A 23,244-nucleotide genomic window follows, 5' to 3' on the forward strand; every position below is an offset into this window, starting at 1 on the left:
ACTAGAATAGGAAGCTTTATGCAACTTACTATCTGACTACTTTTTTCAAGCAAATAGTACAAAATACACAAAAGACCAGCATTATCATAGAATCATAGAACGATTTGGGTTGGAAACGACCTTAAAGGTCATCTAGTTCCAACACCCTGCCATGGGCAGGGACACCTTTCACTAGACCAGGTTGCTCCAAGCCCCATCCAACCTGGCCTTGAACACTTCCAGGGATGGGGCAGCCACAGCTTCTCTGGGCAACCTGTGCCAGGGCCTCACCATCCTCATAGGGAAGAATTTCTTCCTAATATCTAATCTAATCCTACTCCCTGTCAGTTTGAAGCCATTTCCCCATATCCTTTCACTCTGTGCTCTTGTAAAAAGTCCCTCTCCATCTTTCTTGTTGGCTCCCTTTAGATCCTAGAAGGTCACAATTAGGTCACCCTGAAGCTTCTCTTCTTCAGGCTGAATAATCCCAATTCTCTCAGCCTTTCCTCATAGCAGAGGTGGTCCATCCCTCTGATCATCTTGGTGCCTCTTCTGGACTTGCTCCAACAGGTCGATGTCCTTTCTGTGCTGGGGACCCCAGAGCTGAAGGCAGCACTGCAGGTGGGGTCTCACCAGAGCAGAATCCCCTCCTCCCCTGCTGCCCACACTGTGGGATCAGCCCAGCACACATAGACAGGGCATGTCCAGCCTCTCACCAACCAGCACCCCCAGGTCCTTCTCCCCAGGGCTGCTCTCGATCTGTTCATCCCCCAGCCTGGATTGATCCCGGGGATTGTCCTGACCAAGGTGCAGCACCAGCACTTGGTCTTGTTAAACCTCATGAGATTCCCATGGGCCACTTCTTGAGCTTGTCCAGGTCCCTCTGGATGGCCCTGTCCTTCAGGTATGTCACCTGCATCACTGAGCTTGGTGTCATCTGCAAACCTGCTGAGGGTGCCCTTGATCCCTTTGTCTGTGTCATTAATGAAGATATTAAATAACACTGGTCCCAATACAGACCCCTGAGGGACACCACTGGTCACTGATGTCCATTGAGACTCAGAGGCATTATAAATGATAGAAGTTGTGTGAGGTTTCAGGTAGTATTTCCAGTTCTCTCAAACTCTAAAGTCAACTTGCACTACAAAAAATGCCATTTAAAAAAACCCAAACCACACACACCACTAGTTATGACTGAACATGCACAATGACTGTGCTATAAACAAATAATTACTAAAATATTATGTAAGCAAAGAATAATGGAGATGATTACTGAAGTTCTAATATTGACTTTGGAATTCCATAGTGTTTGGAGGACATGGGAATTGAGGTGGAGGCAAGCTGTCCCAGTTTTCAGGATAAAGAATTAAAGAAAAGAGCTTGGCATACACCTGAAATTCATAACAGAAATATGCTCCAATGTACATTTGCAAGTGCACTTTAGACACTGCCTGGGCTTTTAGATCTTGATCCAAAGACAAAAAAATACAGCATTTGGAATCTAAATTTCAAAATATGTTTTCTGCAAAGGCCCCTAGTTACAATAAGAGATTACTGTAACATAGCTGCAAGAGAAAAAATAGAAATGTATCTAGCAAATGTAAAAAGCAGAAACCTCAACAACAACAACAACAAAAAACATCATAAAAGCTTACCATACCTGAACAGGATGGATGAGACCCTGGTTTAATGTCAGTGCAATGACATTTAGAGCAAAGTGGCGTACACTGGACTGGGTATGAAAGAAAGCCTCAAGGACCTGTTTGAGATATAGCTGCATGATGGAACTACTCATCCCTGAGGAAATATCACCCATTTCTTTTAGGTCTTCCTGCTTTGCTACTTTTTTCCCTGTAAAAAGGAAAAAAAGCAATAGCACACTCACCACAGTATAATAATTTACTTTGCTATTAATTGATGCATACTGATCTTTAAGCTTTAAAATACAAAGACATTTCAGCCATCTTAGAATGGGTTTATGTTCTCATGAAACATAGAACAGTCTGATAGCAAATATACTTAAAAAAAACTAAAGTCACACAAATTTAAAGTCTCGTTCCTCAAAAAATGTTTTAATTTTTACAATTTCTTATTTTGTATCTGCTAATTAACCTTGTAGAATATTTTGATAAAAAGTATTACTACCCTCATTACAGCAATTATGCATTCTGGATTGCTTTCAGGATTTATACATCCTGAAAGTAAATAATAAGCTACACTTCTCAATATACCTAGTCACATAATGAATTTTTGAAAATTATTCTAAGATATCTTGTGTACAATATTACTCATTAGATAACAATCTTAAATGACTCAGTTCATGTATATAGTAATTGTATGCAAGAAAGTTAGATTTTGCCTGCCTCAGCACAGAAGAACTCAACACTTACAGTCTCTGTCTGCCTGCTGCATACGTGTATCCTCCTCCTGCAAGTAGGTCTGGAGGTTTTTTAACACCTGGATTTTTAAGTTTACTGAACAGTTCTTATCTGAAAGAATGCTGTTGTACAGAGTCTTCACTTCCTGTTCGAACATTAAACTTGGGTGTTGTATAAATGCAAATCCTAAGGGTGAAAGAAAAGAGGAAATATTCCATGTTATTAACTAGAAATTGTATTTCTGCTTCTTAAGTCTTTCTTCAAAATAGAGGTATGAAATATATCTCCTCTGAAGTTTAGTACTAACAAATAGTATTGCTTTTTCATATGGACACCATTCTAAGTTTATAAGGAGTTCTATTATCTGTCTGATAGATAAAGATGGGGTGCTGACCCAGGGCAGTTGAACTAAGAAGAGTTATATAGGTCTGGAAGCATGTCCAGTGTACTAGTCTGCATCTCAACAACTAGGAGGTCTCCCAAGAGCAAGGGAGGAACATTGCTAAAAAATTACTGATTGTTTTTCTAATACATTTGGAGAAAAACATTGTGCTGAAACTCTGAACAGTTATTCATATGGAGACAGAGAAAATGTGGAAAAATTGCTAAATATCATGAGTTTTTAAACAATAAAATCTTAAAAAAATATATAGTGAACACAATAAAACAAAATTTAGACCTCTCACTCATTATTCATATACCTATTAAGGTCGTGTCTTGAAAATTATCTGAAGCATTCCCAAGACTACATCTGTTGGAAGATACTCACTATAGAACTGCTTTTAGCTGCAGCCTTACCCTTGACAAAGAACTGGTTATTCTTAGTCAGGGAAGTCTTTATTTCATAAAAAGTTTGATCTAAATAAGTAACAGCATATATAATTTTACATCACATATGTAGATTTAGGAGTGCTGCCAACAGATTCTTACAGAGTATCATAAAAACCAGTAATGAGAACATAACTTCCCAATTTAAACTATGTTTCACTACTTGATTAATTGAAAGCAAATAAAATTATGTGAAAGCAATGTATAAAAGTTGGTAAAACAAAGGGAAGACTGAAGGCAAAAGGAAGGCTCTGTACACACAGAAAAGACAGTGTAGGTAAAGGCTAAGTCTAGGACAAGACCTCAGTGCATTTAAGATCTCGTTTCAATTTCAAAACAGGAAGAGGAAAGAAGGCAGGGGAGATGAAGGGGAAAGAGGTGAAAGAAAAAGGAATTATGCTCCTCATTGAAGTAGGTAGCATAATTGTCCACTCTATACAGGTGTATATTGTTTATAACTTGACTGCCTCTGAGAAAGTCCAACCCATTTCTTATGTTTAATTTTGAAAATGGAAAGCACTTGCATTCATGTGTAACAATCCATAACTCTTTCTTTCTTTCATTCACTTATTTAAAAGAATCTAAAACCACCAGTACTCCTAGGGAAATTCTTATTTTTCCATCTCCTGTAAGCAGGGAAGAAATTTTACTTGACATAAGAATTTGTCATAGGGGATGAAAAAAGGTAACTGCTGTGTTCTTTTAAGGACTGACTTCACATCTTGGGGCTGCTCTCACACCACTTCTCATCATACCTTTGTTTTCACTCTGTTAAGGTTAAGCACTGAACTTGGCTAAGACATTACCTGTTAGATACTAACAAAATTTATCCTCAATCTGCCTAGCAAGTACACATCTGGAAGAGAACCATAACCATAACCATTAAGCTTATGGTTAAACTCAATCTCTCAACAGCAGTGACACATCCCAAAGCAAAAGTTAAAACTGTTGAGTGTCCTTACTGTAAGAACACACTAATAATTACTAATAGGAAAGCACACACTCTTCATTTGATGCCTTCACAGTGTATACATGTTGAATTAGCTTGTTAGTAATTTTCACCTTATTGCTGCACATAAATGTTGAATGGATTTGACAACTTGACTCAGTTACCAGCCTGTAAGATAGAGCTTTGCACTGCCTACTACATCTCTGTACATCTAAGCAGCTACCTTCAAAGTGGAACCAGTACTTAGATGAGACTAATATATCACTGAAAACAGTTGTCTGAGGTTTAATTAAAATAAAGACTGACATGTTTACAGGCAGAGAAAAAAGAATAAAAAAATCTGAAGAATGCCTACTGATAGCCACTCCTGTTTTGTCCTCTTCCCCAAACTGATCACAGTTCAGTCTGTAATTCAGGAACGTTTTGGATGAATGCAACACCCTCAACCTCCATGAGTAAAGCAATCATGTCTATGGTTAGGAAGAAAGCCCCTATCCCATGTGTAATATTTTGTACAGAACAATTAAATTAGAATGGACTACAGTAAGTGTTGTGCATCTTGATACAATGCCTAGAAAAACCTCTGGCTAGTTGTTAACACCATAGCACTGTTCCTGCAACAGAGGCAACTCTAAAGCCATTAATCCCATTCAGCTGTCTGCAATGGTTTCCTCACAGAATATCAAATCAAGATTCAGTCTCAGTCCTTATCTTCAGAGTCCTCCCTAGCCTGAACTGAACCAAAATATCTAAAAAGCCACCTAAACAGCAGCATAAGGAGGAAAATTCTTATACACAGTTAAACCATACAATGCAAGCTCACACACATAGGAGACAACTTTCTTTAGACTAAGCCAAAACCATGAACTGAACTCTTCCAGAAACCAAGGCCTATCTGCTCAAACAAGATGCTCTTACATGTACAGTTTTGGTCCTTGAGCAGAGGATGAACATGATACAAACCACTCAGTGGTAGTTCATGCATTACTGCAAGTCACTGAAATACCATACTAATGCCTTCAGATAAAGAATCTATTTAAAATTGAAATACTGCCAAAGACCCAAAATAAACGGTAATATTTAGACTATGACATCATCTCAATGCCTCATGAAATTTCACAGAGCATCCCCCAGTTGGTATAAATTGCCAGAGTTCCCTCGACTCCTGTGGAATTTCTGCCCCTACACTTAAAATTCTCAAAGTTTTTCCATCATTTTTTCTAGTTATTCTTTAACGATATCTTGAGGACTGAAAAACAATAATTGGAGTTACAACATACTTGCATGTGGGGAAAAAATAACATCTCCATTTACTTTGGAAACGATGCTTTTTAAGACTTGGTCATATATCAAAAAAACCATTCACTGTCAAAAGCATCCACTCTGCTGCAGAAGTATGCAACTTCAAAGTATGCCTTTGACTACATTTCTATAGCCAGGTCTCAAATAAAACACGTGGTGAACTTTGATTTTAAATGAACTCCCCTGCCACTATGCAAATAAATGCATGGATTTCTACTACAGCAGAATAATAAAAACTATTAATATTTCTTACCAAGGCCAATAATGGCTTTTGTCTGTACTTCTTCATCTGAATGCTTTGTAAAATACATCAGCAGTTCAAGTACTTTATCCTTAATGTTAACCTGAGGAAATTAAAACAAAAATAATAGCTATTTGAAGATGAAACAGATATTTTTAATCTCTTATAAAAAGCATATATATCAAAATGGAGAAACACAATCTTACTGCATTGTCTTTGCAAAACCATGTATTCACAACCCAAAAAAATATATTGCATGCATTATGAAGAAATGCATAGCTTTGAGGGCCTAGGAATACTGTGTTCTCAAATTGAAGTGGAGCATTCAATATACACAAGATGTGGAGAGTAAATACAAGTTATTTTACCTTACTGTTGCCCTTAAAATCTTCCTGATCAAAATCAAAATGCCGACACAGTGCTCCAACAGTGAAAAGTGATCTAAGGAGTGCTGGTTTATTGGCAGTAAGTACTGTACTGTTGGGGTCTTCTTGGTGTTGACTTTTTAATTTTGAAAGTGCACCTACAGTAAGATAAAAGTTTTGATCACAGTATTTAATCATGGTGTATCCCTAAGATAAGACTTGTAGGCGAAACTGAAGAGTGACAATTACATGTTGTGATTTTACTTACCATAGTATCTATTAAAACAGGCCCACACAAATTTATAGTTCTGGGTGACCTTGTTCACAACAGCCCCAAGACAGCTCACACAATGCTGAACAACCTAGGTGCAAGAAAGAACAAATGAGTTATATATTTAGAATTTAAACCTGAGACTTTTGTGATGTTATGTAGGAAAAAGTTATGTAGAACTAAAAGTAACGATCTAACAGATGTAATGCCCATCTCCTAGACTGCTCTGAAAACATGCCCAAACTTATAATTGTTAAAATATAGCAACAACACATACAAACACATAAGTAAACCAAGAACATTGATTTTTCATGGCTCAAAATTTATCTTTATAATGAAGACAGACTTTCTTTAAACCAAAACTATGTATTTCACAATGTGAAATGTAATTAACAGAATAGTAGCAATTAAAAGCTTACTGTCATGCCATATTTGATGATGAGTTTCATGAGGTCTTCCTCAATAGTGGCAAGAAATGTCTCACTTGGGTGTTCCATTAGCGGCACTACAAGCTCTAAGATTTTTGCAACATTGCAGATAACCATGAAATCATTCTGGGTCTGAAACAACAGCATTTATAGCATTTAACGTTTCTGACTGTGTTACCTATAAACTAAGTATTATTAATATGTATTATGCAATACATATATAATACATATTAATATAATACAATTACCTAATAGGATGATACAATTACGCATCTTATGCAAGTTATTTGATAAAGATTGAAAAGAATATATAGTTTACATCTGCTTTTAAGTTACATATTATTTTGAAAGCAAGTTCTTGTTTTCTATAGAACTTTTGTAAAAAAACCCCACAAACTGTAGAAGCAGAATTCACCTGTTATCAAGGTTGTGACAGACATGAAAACTTTTGGTCATGAAAATTTTTTTGAGTCCTAAAACAAATTTAGGAACTCTTCCTGACACATGCACACTAGAGAATGCACAACACCTGGCAACAGGTATTGGCAGCAAGTAAATAATCAGACAACCTTTTTCTATACTGTTTGATCAGAAGCAGCTCTAAGTCTGTTGTAGATATGCCTAGAGAATGCTCCAGGACTGAAACTCTAAAATCCTAGGCTATACCTGCAAGCTAAGCTGATAACAAGCATTCTCAAGCCTGCTCTTCCTTGGGCAGCTGACCTAATGTAATGGATTGCTGCCCCCCATTCAATCAAGCTCTTACTTGAGCCATGGCTGCATGATCCTGCTTTGCTCCTGCCAGATGAGAGGTTCATCACAACCTTCACTGAGCCAACTGTGCTAATCAAAATGGCAGAAAGCAATGCAATGTTTCAGAGGAGGGGGCCATTTTACTGGACTGGGGGGATTCAGCATTGTAGCTATCATTTTTGTGAGCTAAACTGTGTTACAGAGGAATACAAAAACACCAGAGCTAGGGTAGGGAGAGGTGAACGGCTGAAGAGGATAGAGTGGGACATTTTCCTTCTAATATTTTTGCTATATGTTAGATCACTCTATCTTACGGAACCATACCTTTAGTCTTAAGATTCATATGATACATCTTAACTATTTTTAAGACGATGACTATAAAGTAAAACAATTTAAAGAAATTATTTCCTAACAGGTAAAAAACTGTGTTTTAGTCTTTAAGGGAAAGAGGCAGCACAGGTTGCAGTTTCATTTGGCTGTAAAATGTGAATGCAGAGGGTGAGGAACAGCATCTTGGAAGCTATAGAGATCATCAAAAGGACCTAATATCTTTAGAAGATATGATGATCATGAATCATACAAACATAATTTTTATTTCTCTTTTCCTACCTTCAATTTCATCAAGCATACAAGACAGCCATTAATTTCCATGCTTAATTATCTGGGAAAAAGAAAAGACTGATTTTCTAATTTTCTCTACTTACACTACATTTAGTGGTCAGGTATGGCTGCATGGTCATGGCATGTTTGACCATTAGCTGGGGCCTGATTTTGCTGAATAAGAACAAAGTGGTTATGCAAGCAACCAAGCGACCAGAATTCACACCTTTGTTGTCAGAATCTGCAAAAAAATTAGAAAATACACAAAGTAATGTTTGAGCAATGAAAAACATATGGCCAAAACATCATATGAATATCTCTTTCATAACATATCTTTCAAGATCAATACAGAATATTCTTATTAGATTAGAGATGAGAACATAATGTGTTAACATTTGTATGAGATCACAACATAGGTAAAATAAGAAGCAAAGATGCTTCAAAGATATCACTAGTTTTTAACCTAATTACTGTACACAGAACACTGGCCTAGCCAATGATTTCTATTACAACTGTAGAATGTATTAATACAAATAAAGCTCTACACATTTGTTTTGTTTTTAGTGATCTAAAAGTCTGAACAAGTTATTTTAAAATTAGCTCTGTTATTGTGATTAGCTAGAGAAAATTAGGGAAGCTTTATTATTACACAGTGCTCAAAGGTTCATAATGAACTTAAATGCAATAACTCATTACTTTCAGTTTTGTAATAGGAATTCTGTAACTAACTTTTCACAATAGTCATTTGAACCACCACTGTTACAGTATCATAGAATTCAAAGAAGCTACTGGGTTGTAAACATTATTACCTGACAAGGATTCCTCATATTTAAGAATGTGCTCAACCAAATTGTCAACAAGTTGAGTACAGGCTTTCTTCACAGGTTTATATGAGGCATCCTCTTCTGACTTCAACAGCTATAGCAGATGAAATAGAAAATTATTTAGTATTCACAGTGCATTCATTTACATTGGATATGTACTGGTTTTATAACAATTATTACAGATACACAAGGATTTTGCACTACAAAAGCATTTAACTTCTCCATAAAAGTTACATGGTGAAGAAAAAATTAAGGGAAGTAAGAAAAAAATCAAACCAAAATGCAAAAGAAGAAAAATTAACTGTGACAAAAAGACGGAGTTCTACTGATTTTTGCATTGGGATGAAAGCTAACTTTGTGCTTAATGAAATAATGCAGAAAACAATAATGTAGTCATAATTGCCAGCAGTAACTAATAGGAGTTAGAAGGCTTTTAAAAACACTCAGGAAAAAAATACAAAAGGAATGTTGTTTTTTGACACAAAAAAAATTAAACTAAGGTGAAACATAGTTCTATGAAAATTTTAATCAGTTAATTTAATTGAGCCTGTACTATAGCTTTTTATTCAGAGCAGGCATTAAGAGGCACTTGGATTTACTTCACTACCTATTTTCATGGCACTTGAGGCTAAAGTAAAATCTTTGGAGACCTCTAATTCTCCCATGCATGCTGTTGTTAATTTTACTTGAAAATTAACAAGCACATATGAGTTGTAGAGGAGAAAGATAACACAGGCTAAGATATATAAACAAAGCTAAGACATATAAACAAATCAAGCTCATGTCTTAGAAAAATCAGAGTAAAGTATAATGCAGAAGTAAGCTATGGCCTGAAGATTCACTGCTTCTATAGACTGTGTAACAAATACATTGGATGTGAAAATACACTTATCTACCATTTAAAAAAATCTACATTGCACTAGAAGCCTCATTTCAGAATTACATATCATAGCTGTGCACTTCATGTTATGTCACTCATTATTGAAGAGACTATGAAATTAAAAAACAAACAAACAAAAACCCTCCCCAAAATGAAAATGGAAGTTTTTTTAAAACAAGTATATGGAAAGAAAGAAACTAATGTTGGAGACAAAGAAAGTTATGCCAATGGAGAATTAAAGAAAGGTCAAATGTTTAAAGGGCATAAATTGAATTTCTTTACTATAAAGGACTGGTCTTGCAGCCTCCCTTCAATATGTTTTAGTACCAAAAGAAATTTTAAAATTCTTACAATGATTGTGCCATACATTCAAAATTCACTACTTACATTTTGAAGAAGTTGTTCAAACCAATCATAGCCTGTATCTCTACAAGCTGCAACCTAAAAGTAATTTTGAGAATAAACTGGTTAAAAAAGGCATCTGAAGAAAAATTACTTCAATACAGATGTCATCTTAAAAGATCAGTAAACATGCACAGATATATTTTTGTAAATATTTGGTACAATATCTTTAGAGACCAGAAACTGTCTCCTGCATTTGAAAAAGAGTTCTCACCATTTTAAGCAATCTCAGAATTTGTATCACATACAACACAAGCCCTACACTTTATACTGGAGATTGCTACCTCTAATGAAAACCATATTTTGGGTTATTAGAACAACATTTTGTACAGATAAAAGCACAAATACAAGCCTGACATATTAAAAATGAACATGTATTTATATATGCATGTACATATTTTTATATAAACAAACTAAGCCTTCACTGGTATTATGTGTCAGGAACAGCTCACAGGTGCTCCAAAACAGAATTGGCAGGAGAACTGAGAATTAAGCTGAAGTCAAATAAACTGACTGATCATTCTGGAATAATGCACAATACACTACCATTTAGTAAAAATATTAAAAAGCAGTTTAAACTCATATTTTTACGTCATGAGGAGAGTACTTTTATTTGATATTTACATCTTGGTATAACTGATATTAAAATATCTTTTCAATACAGTGGCTTTACACAATACATTTTCATTACAAATGTAAAAGCATTTTATTTGAAACAGATTTTTGAGACATACAATTTAATTTGATGCTCCTAAAAAGTAGATAACATTATGCAGATACCAGTTTACCTTGGGTGAGAACATGACCTTGCATTTGTTGAAACAGCTTGATAACCTTTCAAAATAAATGTTATCAATTGAGGAAATTTTCTTTTAAGAGGCAACTTCTTAGTTCGGCTTAATTATATGCTATTACTAGCATTTCCTGGAAAATGTTAAATATAACAGAAACTTGTGGTATTTTAACTGAATAAGTTTTTAACACAACCTGAATATAATGTGGTCTCAGTTATCACTGCCAGCAGATTAATGAGCATTTAAAGTTTCCTATAGCCCGTTCCATCAGGCTATAGAATACATTCTAGCATGTATTCAATGTCAGGAGACATATAAAGAAATTAATCTGATAATTAAATTACTTGTGTATTTTTCTTATTCTAAAAGACTACAGACAATATTTCAAAGATAATAAAAACATAATGAAATTTTACATGCAACTAAATTAAAATTTGTTTAACATACCACATCAGTGATGTTTAGTATTTTCCTAGTCATTGCTTCTTTGTCATGATGTAGAGTTGGAGTAAACCAGAGCTTCTGGAATGTCTCATTTACTAATTTCTGAAGGAAAAAAATATTAGCAGAATAATTTTATCTTGGCATGCAGGGATTATTACTAATACATCTGTACAATAAATTTGTTGACAATATGTGCACGTTCATAAGGAATTATTCAACCTACGTGATACTGTTGTAGAGAATGTTATCTGAGATAGACCGAGATTCTATTACAGCAGTTATACTGGTCTCTAAGCAAGCTTCACTGAAATGCTCACTGGGAAGTGGTACTACAGAAAATAGTTACCACTTTCCTGCACTAATTTGCATTCTTCAGGAAAGCATAGTATCCTGAGAAGCTGACAACTCATCACAAGACTACAATTTCTACAGCAGCAATTGTAGATTACTTTGGCATTTTCAGAACAGCTGTGACAAGGCAAGGAAGAGGGAGAAGTCCAGTCTCTCTACCCAAACATAGGAAGTCGGTTCCCTTACAATGTTTTGGTATGGAGGAAAAGATGGAATAGAATGAAACTATTCCCAAATTACTTATAAAGCATATGCTTGTAGGAAGTGTTCCTTATCCATGGAGACTTAAAAAAATAAATTGCAGATACTGCCTCATCTTTATGAGGTTGTTGGAAAGGCAACGGAAAGGTCATCCTAGCAGCACCTTAGATCCAGCTGTTCATCTACTTCTTGATTAACAGTCTTCTCTGAAAGCCACTTGGCATTAACATATCTCAAGTGGTAAAATTATATGTTGCAGCTTTAAAGTTGCAGATTTTAAATCCCACTTAAAGTATGATACAAAATTATTACAGGTGTACTCTTAATTACCCAGCAATTTTTAAATTATTTTTGCCAAATCAAAGAAAAAACATCAGTGTCAGGTTTATGATTCAAGACATAATCTTAGGTTTTTGCCCTTCTGCATATATGTCACACAAAGATTAGAATATGATCACATAAGTAACACTTTAGGGGGAATAAGTGATTCATTAAACATTCAGAATTAACGCAAAATTTTCACAGATTAATACTTTATATTTTTTATATGCAGAACTTATAAATCTGGCATATGCTAACATCAAGTACTTAATTTTGACTTAAAGTTTATTTTGTTTTCAGAAAGGAATTTTATATACTAATTTTACTTGTTAGAAAAGAGAAGTATCAGAGACAATACTTGCAAAGAGAAAAAACCCCAAAACTCTAGACAACAATTTTTTTAAATCCTTTGTTTGTCAGTAAGAACTTGAAGAAAATAGAAGAAAGAAAAGAAAACCAAGTCAGACAGCAATGTAGAAAGCTATTTGTTCTTAAAAATTAAAATTTAATAAAAATAATAAAAATTACAAAGGAGCAATGAAATACTTTTTTGATTATTTTTGCATCAAAATATAGAAACCAATTATGATAATTTAAATCCTGAAGGATATGTTTCATTCTACCTTAATGCCTTCTTCATCATTGACTCTCCGAATCATTTTCACACACATCTCAGTAATTTTGGGAAATGTTGGTTGTTCAATGCAGATATCCCTAAGTATCTTTATGACTCTCTTTCTGACACTGATACCAGTATCCTGTGAGGAGAAAAACATTATGCTCTTGAAAAGAAATCAGACATATTAATTAATGTAGTATATAAATTAATATTTGAAGATCACACAATCTGACCTGAAAAATGTATTCAGAAAAGGCAGCTAAAATATTCTGGAGTATATTTATACAAAAGGTCAGCATAACTTTCTTTGCAATAATTCTAAAGGTTTTGGCTGAGTCCTCAAAACATTGAAACACTTCCTCCATTTATATCATCCCATTTAAGAACTCATGATTTTGCAAATTTACAATTCCACTTCTTAATTCAAGATCTTACAAGCTAGATGTGATGATGCTTTAACTACTTTTTTGGAACAGACAAGACACTTTGTAAATCTGGACTGTAATACTTCAAAAGCCTTTGGATAAAGCTTATGGATGATATGTGCAGCAAATGTTTTCCATTTTCCTAGGCTTCATCTAAGGAGAAGGATGAGTAGCTTCATTTCATATTACTTAATTCAAAATATGTTTAATCTAAATGGCCAGGCTGAGCACCTTTATGCATGTTCATATGGACATCTCCAAAGCATTTTACAAACATGTTTTATCATGTAACTATAGCAAATGAGTAGCATTTGACTAAAAACCTAACATGAATGCTAAAAGCTGGTGTTACCTTACAGTTAAATTAACATTATTTAATCTGAACACCCAGCCAAAAACCACTTTTTATACAAAAACTCTAATAAAAAGCCTTTTAAAGCACTAAAACATAGCATAGAAAAACAAAATAGTTTTATCTCTTTTTTTTTTTTTTTTTGGATTACAAATGGCAACTTTAAATTACTGTGTTGAAGACTTTTTTCATCACCCACACTACTGAACTGCCCTCAATAACCCATATCTGAGACTTCAGAGATGTGGCAAAATTCCTCATTTAATCTAATTTGTGCATTAATAAAGGAACCACAAGGAATATAATACTGGTTCTGTTGCAGTACAACTTTCTATGTATATTTACTTATTGATGTATATGCTGGTTCTGGCTGGGGTAGAGTTAATTTTCTTCCCAGTGGCTGGTATGGGGCTGTGTTTTGGGTTTGTGTTGAACACAGGGTTGATAATAGAGATGTTTTTGTTATTGCTGAGCTTGCACCGAGCCAAGGCCTTTTCTGCTCCTCATACGGCCACGCTGGGGAGGGAGCTGGGGGTGTGTAGGAGGTTGGGAGGGGACACAGCCAGGACAGGTGACCCCAACTAACCAAAGGGATATTCCAGAACATGTGACATCATGCTCAGTGTATAAAGTGGGGGGAAGAAGAAGGAAGGGGGAGGATTTGGAGTGATGGTGTTTGTCTTCCCAAGTCACTGTTCCATGGGATGGGGCCCTGCTCTCCTGGGGGTGGCTGAACACCTGCCTGCCCTTGGGAAGGGCTCAATGAATTCCTTGTTTTGCTTTGCATGTGTGTGCGGCTTTTGCTTTCCTTGTTAAACTGTCTTTATCTCAACCCAGGAGTTTTCTGGCTTTTACTCTTCTGATTTTCTCCCTGATCCTGCTGGTGGGGGTGTGAGCGAGCGGCTGTGTGGGGCTTGGCTGCTGGCTGGGGTGAAACCATGACAATGCAACAAATCCTCATTGAAAACAAGCAATGCATTTTAGATGGTTGGTCTTAAAAGCATGATGCTCCCCATTAAAATAATAAGATATCATTTACTCTTGGAATCATCATTCCATATTATTAAACATATAAACTCAGTTGAAAACAAATTTCCCAATGACACATCATAAATATCATAACTCAACATACCAATATTCTTTCAATCAGCATATCATAATATTGCTCAGCAAGCTGAGGACGACAGAGCACAAATCGGCCAAGCAGCTCCACAGCTGCTTCTCGTACACTAGTGGAGTTATCCATTAGCCGCCCGTGAACTCCCCGTTGCATATCCAGCTAAAAAGGAACAAATAAAACACAAATCCAAAATAAGAATTAAAGATTGCTTTTAAGTGTGACAGAAGAATGCATATACATGATGGATATTTCAGATTTTTTTACCCTGGCTAGAATACTGGGGTCTACAGCAACAACCTCAGACAGACACTTCATGGCTTTTGTTCGAACAGCAATTGCATTTTCACCAAGTACACGCAGAATCTAATAAGAGAACAAAAACAAAGATTCATTTGCTTTAGGAAGGTAGCAAACTGTTTAACAGGCAACAATGCAGCAGAATAACATGCAAATGAAATAACTAAAATAAGAAGTCCCTTGATTTTAAACTCTACTTTTGCCATTTGGTTGTTGCTCTCATCATGGTTCTTTTCAATGGAAGAAGTGGATTTGGGCACTATCATTTTAAGACGACTCTGTATGCAGATCACTATAAGTAACACAACCTAAACTAAACTTAACCAAACCAGTACTGGAGTTCAAAAATGTTGCCATGACAACATGTTAGTGCTCTTCTCCCAGAAAAAGGAAAGAAATCACACTGGTTAAACAGCTTCCAAAGTGACAGTAACATGCACTGCAAGCAAGTAGCTAAGATGGCTTGTATTTTCAAATTAAGATCAATTTAATGAGTTAATATCACCAAATGAGCATGCATCTTACAGAAACTGTAAAAAAGATGTCAACATTTTGCAATTATTTTTTTACTGTGTACATCTAAGATATTGATTTTGCTATCTACATCCATAACTAAAATAATGCATGTACAATATGACATATAAAATGCATGCAAGAAAGAAATATAAGCACTTATTAATATAGAAAGCACATGGTGTTATCATGGCCTGTTAAATATCTGTGCTCAACAATGAACAGATATGGCACACTACCACAAAAGTGTTTGGAATCAGAAACCAATTGCATTTCACTGTACTAAGACTTCCAGCACAGTTTACCTGTGTCAAATAAATATCGAAGCTCTGGGCAAATGGCCTCATAGAGGCCAAGTAGCGAACAATCAAACATGCATCTTCATAGTCCACAGTATCAGAATTCATTCTGCAACAAATTAAATGTTTTAATTAGGACATGTTTATCAAAAATGATTAAAAATATCAAATGCATGATTAATAAAGCAGTGGTGCTCAAACGTACTTTAATGTACTGAACTGAGATGGAGCAGTTTTAATGATGCTGCGAAGAAATGTTTTGCGACTTTCTGCTCTATGCATGATTTGTCCTGTGGTCTCAACATCTTTTGCATGATGAGTTCCTTCAGATGAATCCTCATCCTTCTGAGATTTAATTGCTTTCTCTGTCTCCATAGTTGTGTCACGGAACCACTGAGCTATATAAAACTTCCGAGAAAACTAGAGAAATACAGCAGGATACACAGAAAACAAAATCAACAGATGTAGAAGACTGAAATTAACAGATATATGAGATTAAGTGAGTCTAATGCATCAACCATATTTCAGAAAACACAATCAACAGTATATGTTAGGGTGACAATTTAATTGAATCTCTAATACGTATGACCAAAAATCATTTTATTCAGTGCATGTTACTAAAATTATTTTTATATAAACTTGACATCAGAAATATGAAATTTACCACTAATGATGCATCAGTTTCTGTGTTCTCATCCAGATAATCTAGCAAAGCCTTTTGCAGCTGTTGAATTTCATCTTCTCCTCCTGAAACCTATTGGAAATAGAAAGATTGTTTTAAAATAGAATATTGCAGAGTGTTGATTATCATCTGAAAATCTGCATGTCCACATATAAAATACACTGAAGTTAATGTTCTGCAATTATCAATACAACTAACAATTTTTTAATCAATTACTTCTAAACTTTATAGAGACTAAACCAAATTAGACTGTGGCTCCAAAGTCTAAAAAAGATTAACAGCAGAATAAGACTTGTTTTAAAACAGAGTGATTTGATTAATTTTCATTCTATGATCTTGTGTGAAGACCCTCTGTTCCCAAGGGAAAACAAAAGGCTGAAATCACACATAGTAGACTGACAAAAGATTTAACCTATAAAAGGCATCATTAGCTCTCTCAACAATATTAAATACTGAAACAATGACTTAGGTGAACAAGGGATAAAAGGCGAAAAAGTCAAATGAACATAGATATGAAACACAGACAACAGTAAAAACATATGGGAAACATCAAAGAAATAAAAATAACTTATCCCTATGCAAAATATTTGGTATAACTGTTTTCAGGTTTAAAGCTTCAATACAGAGAAAGTGCAGCAAGGATGCTCAACCCATCTAGCAAAGAATTTACAGAGGTTATTCCCAAACACCCCTGAGCTCTAGCACTAAAGAATCATACTCTCTGAGACTCAATTGAGTTTCTATCAGTCAAAAACCTTGAGAACAAACATACATTTTATAAAAATTCCACCTAGTGCATTAAGTCTATCTACAGAATAGGGTAATATTAATTTTCCTGTGAAGCACTTTTAAGATGCACAAAAAGGATTACATATGAAATATTATTCTGAGAACTATGCATCAGATTTGTAAATATCTAAACTGTATGAATGTTAAAACCAGAATATTTTTTACAAGAGGCTATTTTATAGGAAATATGTATATCCTGATCTCTTAAATAGTTCTAGCCTATGTAAATTGAACAATGATTTTGTATATGGCCATCAGACAATGTACTTTTCCCCATATAGGGGTTAGAAATCAAATCAGTATCAATCAACTTGTTAATGAATCAGAAACTAACTTTCTCAACACCTACATGACAGCATAAACCCAAAACCATAAAACACCTTTTTTTCCTTAGTATTATACTGAAATGTGCAGGTCCTTGCAATTGCCAATGCTACAGCAGAAAAAAGGGTGTTTTTTTCGCCTCAAATTAATGAGTTCAAGAATTCAAAACACATCTACAGTGGACATAATACTAATATAGGTTTATTAATATATATTTGGCACCCTATGACATGTGCAAATTGTGATTTGAAAGTCTGGCCTTCAACCAATGTTAAATTCTGTGGATAAAAAGGCTGAAAAAGTGGCTTGATGAACCTTAACTGCCTAACTATTTTAAAAAGTAAAAAACCCAGAACAAACAAAAAAACCTGTGAAGCCCACAACAAATCATATTCAATACTGATAATAAAAGTAGAAGAATAATTTCTGGCTTAAACTTCTTCAGCTACAAAACATTTTTCTGCTTCAACAATAAAACCTGTAACTTATAACCATCAAGTTCTGTATGAACAGCACAGATTGAGAATTTTGTCACAAATGTAGCACATAATATAGCTTGCAAACAACAGCAAGTGGAAAAAGGTACAATTACAAGTCGAGAAGATCAGCATATCAAGAGATAAATTAATGAAAAGCATGCACAAGTGCTCAAATTGACAATCTATGACAGATTTCTATGAAAAAATCTACTGTTTAAAAATGTCAAAACAGAATAGATTTTCCCCTAATTCCAATAGACAGTTATAAGCATTCATCGATCAATAGGGAATATCCTGGTAATTATATCAGAGGGTAGAAGGAAATATCCAACAGAGTCCAAGTATTCAATTCAGCAGGAAAGAAAAATCTGTAGAAATATAAGTTCATTTCTGAATGAAAAGAATAATTTATGATATTTCTAATGACTAAAACTGAATGTGTCTACCAATTAATCTTATTTTCTTGCCATTTGAGCAACAAAGTGAAGCTTAGGTGTCATGTACACATTTTTAAGTAGTTATTTGTTCTTATGTTACAAATAATTTATAAATAACAGTCTACCCTGAGTGATTGTACTGTATAGTATACACTTTTCACAATGCCATCATTGATGTTAAGCTTCCTGAGTAACTGAAAAAATGCTTTTAGCACTCAATTGCCCAAAGCTATTTTATTTTCTGCAGATGCCAATGCCTAGTTACTGCCTGATCCTATAAAAAACTCAAAACAAATAGAAAAATTCAGGTCCCCACTCAGGTATGTATCTTTTTAGAATATCTTTCAATACTATTCTATAACTTCTGGAGATAAGGAAAGAGAAAAGGATTCTTCTAAAATATTCCCCTATGAAGTCTAATGTACAATTGTCAAAGTCACTGCAAATGGAGAATTACAGCCCCTTAGCACATAGAAGTATAAATTATAATAAGCCATGAACATAAAGATTTGACACTATACATAGTACAATATTTTAATTGAAAAAAATTATGGAAAGTATCAGCCTCATGAAGGAGTAGATGAATTTTGATTCTTTATCTGAATGCCTGTAAATTGCACAAGTTTCACCTTCAAAATAAGTCTGCAAAAATCATCATAAAATACATATAATATATCTGGAGTCTTTTCAGGGAAACAAACTTCATATGACTACTCAACTTTAGATTTCGTCATGCTGAGAACAATTAATAGTTCAGAAAGAAAAGTATTGCATTCATAAGAAATGTGAAAGTTCACATTTTTAAAAGGACACATAAGGCCCAAGGTTTTCTTAATGTACTATAGAGCGCCCAAATGCATACACTGCCTTGTTAATTGCTGCCACCCTTGCAGATTTGGAGACATTTTTGATAAGGAGCATTAGCAGAAATGCAAATATGTATTCTCTAATGAAATATATATACAATTCCAGTAAAAAACCCCCCACAAAAATAACAACCCCCCCTACACACACAACCAATACCAGTTCCATCATATAAAAGCTAACTTTACAGGCCTAACAGTTTAACTCTCAAGTCTGTGTATGAGTGCCATATGCTCAATTACCATTTTGCAATAGCAAATGCACATACATGCTTACACACGCATATATATTTTAAGGCCTCTTAAGATATAATCCAACTGTCACTCCATTATTTCATCTATATTGTCACCAGAAAATTGGTTTTACCATTTTAATTAACCATTTAAAATGATCACTAGGAAGATGGTGTGAGAAAGATGTGAATTAACAAATGTGTTACTTATAAATTGAGTATATTTGATTCAGAAATCTGAACAACAATGAATACTCATTCCCCACAATGCCAGTTTTTCACACATCTTTAAAATGTTTAGGCTTTTAAATAGATACATCTCAATCCAACTGGCATGGGACCTTTGACACACCTGTTTGAGTATTCTGGCTATAGAACCTTGATCCATTTTGCTAGTGACTGCATCTTTCCTGAGTCTTGCAGCTACAGTTCCAAGATAGTCAAGCGATGCAACTCTTAATGCCATTTCTGTAGATTTGTTACTGAACTGGTGAACCTAAGAAAAGCAGAATTAACTGTTATTAAAATTATTTATTTATGCAACTGAGATTCTTCTCACAAGACAGTTTGACCTTATTAAAAAGTCCACCTAATTTCCATGCTGCTTAAAATAATGTCATTTATTATTACATCACAGATACAGTCCTTACTTTACAATAATGTTTTTTCCTTTATTGAGTCTTTCTCTCTACAAATATGCCAGTTATAAAAATATATATTTAAAAAAAAAATAAAATAAACTGGACATCTAGTAGAGCAGATATCCTTTGCAATAGCATAGCACCATAATACAACTTCCTCATTATTCACACAAGTATAATGAAAGCTACATTTTACCAGGAACATGACCATAAAATATTTTCCAAATAAACAGCTCAAATTACTGTATTAAATGCATTGTAATACTGAAGAACAACTCTCAAGAAACATTACAACAAAAATATTCACATTCTGTAAAACATCACAATCCATAAGTAAATGTACCACTTACTTTAAGACCAAACTTGTAAAAGACCAAACTACTTGTTTTCAGGTTCTGTGCTAAAGGAATGATCCAGAGAAGTAAGGGACTGAGAGAGCAAAGTCCCTCCCACTGCAAGTGAAGATCAGGCTCATGACGACCTGAGGAACCTGAATGTCCATAAGACCTTAGAGAACCTTCCAGTGCCTGAAGAGGGCCTATAAGAAAGCTGGAGAGGGACTATTTGCAAGGGCATGGAGTGATAGGACAAGGGGGAATGGCTTCCCGCTGCCAGAGGGCAGGGTTAGATAGGATATTGGGAACAAATTGTTCCCTGTGAGGGTGGTGAGGCCCTGGCACAGGTTGCCCCATCCCTGGAAGTGTTCAAGGCCAGGTTGGACAGGGCTTGGAGCAACCTGGTCTAGTGAAAGGTGTCTCTGCCTGTCCACTGCAGGGGCATGGAACAAGATGAGCTTTAAAGTCCCTTCCAACCCAAACCATTGTATGATTCTATGAATAATTAAAGGTATTAGTTTGACTTTATTCTCAGTGGATATGAATGAAGCTATTGGATAGCATCCAAAGGAGGGTAATGAAAATGGTGAAGGGTTTAGAGGGGAAGCTGTACAAGGAGTGGCTGAGGGCACTTGGTCTGTTCAGCCTGGAGGAGACTGAGGTCAGACCTCAATCTCTCCTCTGTGGTGCCCAGTGACAGGACTTGACGGAATGGCTGGAGCTGTGTCAGGGAGGTTTAAGTTGGATATCAGGAAAAGGTTCTCCCAGAGGGTGGTTGAGCACTGAACAGGCTCCCCAGGGAAGTGGTCACAGCACCAAGGCTGACAGAGTCCAAGGAGTGTTTGGACAACACTTTCAGGCACAGGGTGGGATTGTTGGGGTGTCCTGCGCAGGGCCAGGAGTTGGAGTCAATAATCCTTGTGGGTCCCTTCCAGCTCAGCATATTTTATAGTTCTATGAATATCTAAACTTATTAGATGCTATAGAATGGCATTTTTTAATGTGAAAAATGTCATGAAAAATTAGAAGAGGACTTTCATGAGAAGCTGTATACATATGATCTTTACTAAGTTCCATATCAATGATCTTCTGACCTAAATTTTATTTTCTATGCATTACATATTAGTGATACATGTGTAAGGATATCCTTACATGATGCATTCATGTGTCAACAATCAGAAAACACTCCTGTAAGAGTTTGAGCTGAAATAAACAAGCTTCATTGTAATAAAAATAAATTAATATAATAGTTAAGAAAAAGTATCCCTTACCAATAGCCTTCCTAATAAGCTAAGTAACAACTCTGCAGCTGGCCATTCTGGTTTATTGACTGTGGAAAGAAGATCTTGAATAAAGTTCTCAAACAGTGGTCTGTAATCTTCTTCCCCTTGTTTACTGCCACATCTGTTTAAATCAAAATACATTTGTAAGTGAATTTAAGAGCCATTTAAGCTTTTCTTCTGATGCAAAGAGAACTAATCCTATTTTTAGCCAGAAAACCAGTTTTATGCAATTCTAAAAAAAAAAAAAATCCAAAATATTAGCAGAAAAATTGGCTTTTTCCATTTACAGACAAATAGTTTAAACAGTTATCACTCCAAGTTGCACTGCAAGTAAAGCAGCTAACCCAGGATAGTAGAATTTTGTTCCTAAGATTTTTTATTTATTGTTTTGAGCAAAAGTCTGCATTAACTTGGATAAAAAAAGTAGGTAAAATTCTAAAGCTCAGGCTAGAGTGGGGTATTTAGGAGGTGTTGTGTCCATAAACTTGGTCTGACTTATCTCACAGTGATAAGGCATCTCAGTATTATGTTCTAGAAAGGTTAAAATCAGAATGTAAAAAAATCAAAAGATATGTGATAGTGTTTCATCTATATGTGGCATCCCTAACTTTAATTACACCAGAAGTATGAAGAGAGATGGCTAGATAGCTCATAAACAGCCTTTTGTCTTAACAACAGAAATTACCATGATAAAAACCTCAGGACTTTTTGTTACAAACCCTTTGGTTATTCAGGTATGGTTTTTTTTCCCCTGCTGAGATATTGACATTCCTAACTTTATCTAAATGAAAGTAATTTTAGGGTTTTTATATTTTGGTCATTTTGATGACTGAAATAATCTGGTTTCATCACTTAAATATTTATTCAGCCTTCTCTTCCATGTTTCAGAAGAGTAAAAAGATCCCTGATAAAAGGATCCTATATAAATTATCAGACAGATTCTTAAATGTGTTCTTAAACTCTCTGCAGACTTTCTGTTCCTTAAATTTTTTTTTCCAGACAGGTAGCTCTCTCAGAGATCTATAAACTATATAGTTATAAGTAACTTTATTAGTAGTCATTTGGGATTGCAAAGTGGTTTGGTTTGCCTTAAGGTGTGACATTTTATTTGGAGTTGGTTTCATCAATACACTAAAGAATGCAACAGTACTTACTTCTTAAGGAAAATAGAAAGGAAGTTTTGTGCTGTTCTCATGGCTGTTTCATACGAGTTAGTCATAAGCACATCTTGATCCACCTAAA

The 23,244-nt window shown here is 35.0% G+C and overlaps 1 protein-coding gene across 7 annotated transcripts in view; it reads right to left on the reverse strand.

The window, feature by feature from the left end:
- LOC146425412 (nipped-B-like protein) overlaps positions 1–23,244 on the reverse strand; it is a 163,505-nt gene that overhangs the window by 7,668 nt on the left and 132,593 nt on the right. For all 7 annotated transcript variants that reach the window (XM_085041553.1, XM_085041551.1, XM_085041552.1 and 4 more), the window contains 19 exons: positions 23,157–23,239; positions 21,991–22,123; positions 20,096–20,239; positions 16,601–16,690; positions 16,142–16,356; positions 15,943–16,045; positions 15,092–15,190; positions 14,840–14,986; positions 12,935–13,069; positions 11,442–11,540; positions 10,186–10,239; positions 8,904–9,012; positions 8,199–8,335; positions 6,733–6,873; positions 6,311–6,404; positions 6,046–6,200; positions 5,690–5,780; positions 2,370–2,543; positions 1,640–1,830 (listed from right to left, as the gene is read on the reverse strand). In XM_085041553.1, coding sequence (XP_084897679.1) covers positions 1,640–1,830; positions 2,370–2,543; positions 5,690–5,780; positions 6,046–6,200; positions 6,311–6,404; positions 6,733–6,873; positions 8,199–8,335; positions 8,904–9,012; positions 10,186–10,239; positions 11,442–11,540; positions 12,935–13,069; positions 14,840–14,986; positions 15,092–15,190; positions 15,943–16,045; positions 16,142–16,356; positions 16,601–16,690; positions 20,096–20,239; positions 21,991–22,123; positions 23,157–23,239 — 2,394 coding nt within the window. The remainder of the gene's footprint in view (positions 1–1,639; positions 1,831–2,369; positions 2,544–5,689; positions 5,781–6,045; positions 6,201–6,310; positions 6,405–6,732; positions 6,874–8,198; positions 8,336–8,903; positions 9,013–10,185; positions 10,240–11,441; positions 11,541–12,934; positions 13,070–14,839; positions 14,987–15,091; positions 15,191–15,942; positions 16,046–16,141; positions 16,357–16,600; positions 16,691–20,095; positions 20,240–21,990; positions 22,124–23,156; positions 23,240–23,244) is intronic.

Source organism: Lichenostomus cassidix, chromosome W, assembly GCF_008360975.1.
Source record: "Lichenostomus cassidix isolate B80296 chromosome W, HeHo_3.0, whole genome shotgun sequence".
Classification (NCBI taxonomy): domain Eukaryota; kingdom Metazoa; phylum Chordata; class Aves; order Passeriformes; family Meliphagidae; genus Lichenostomus; species Lichenostomus cassidix.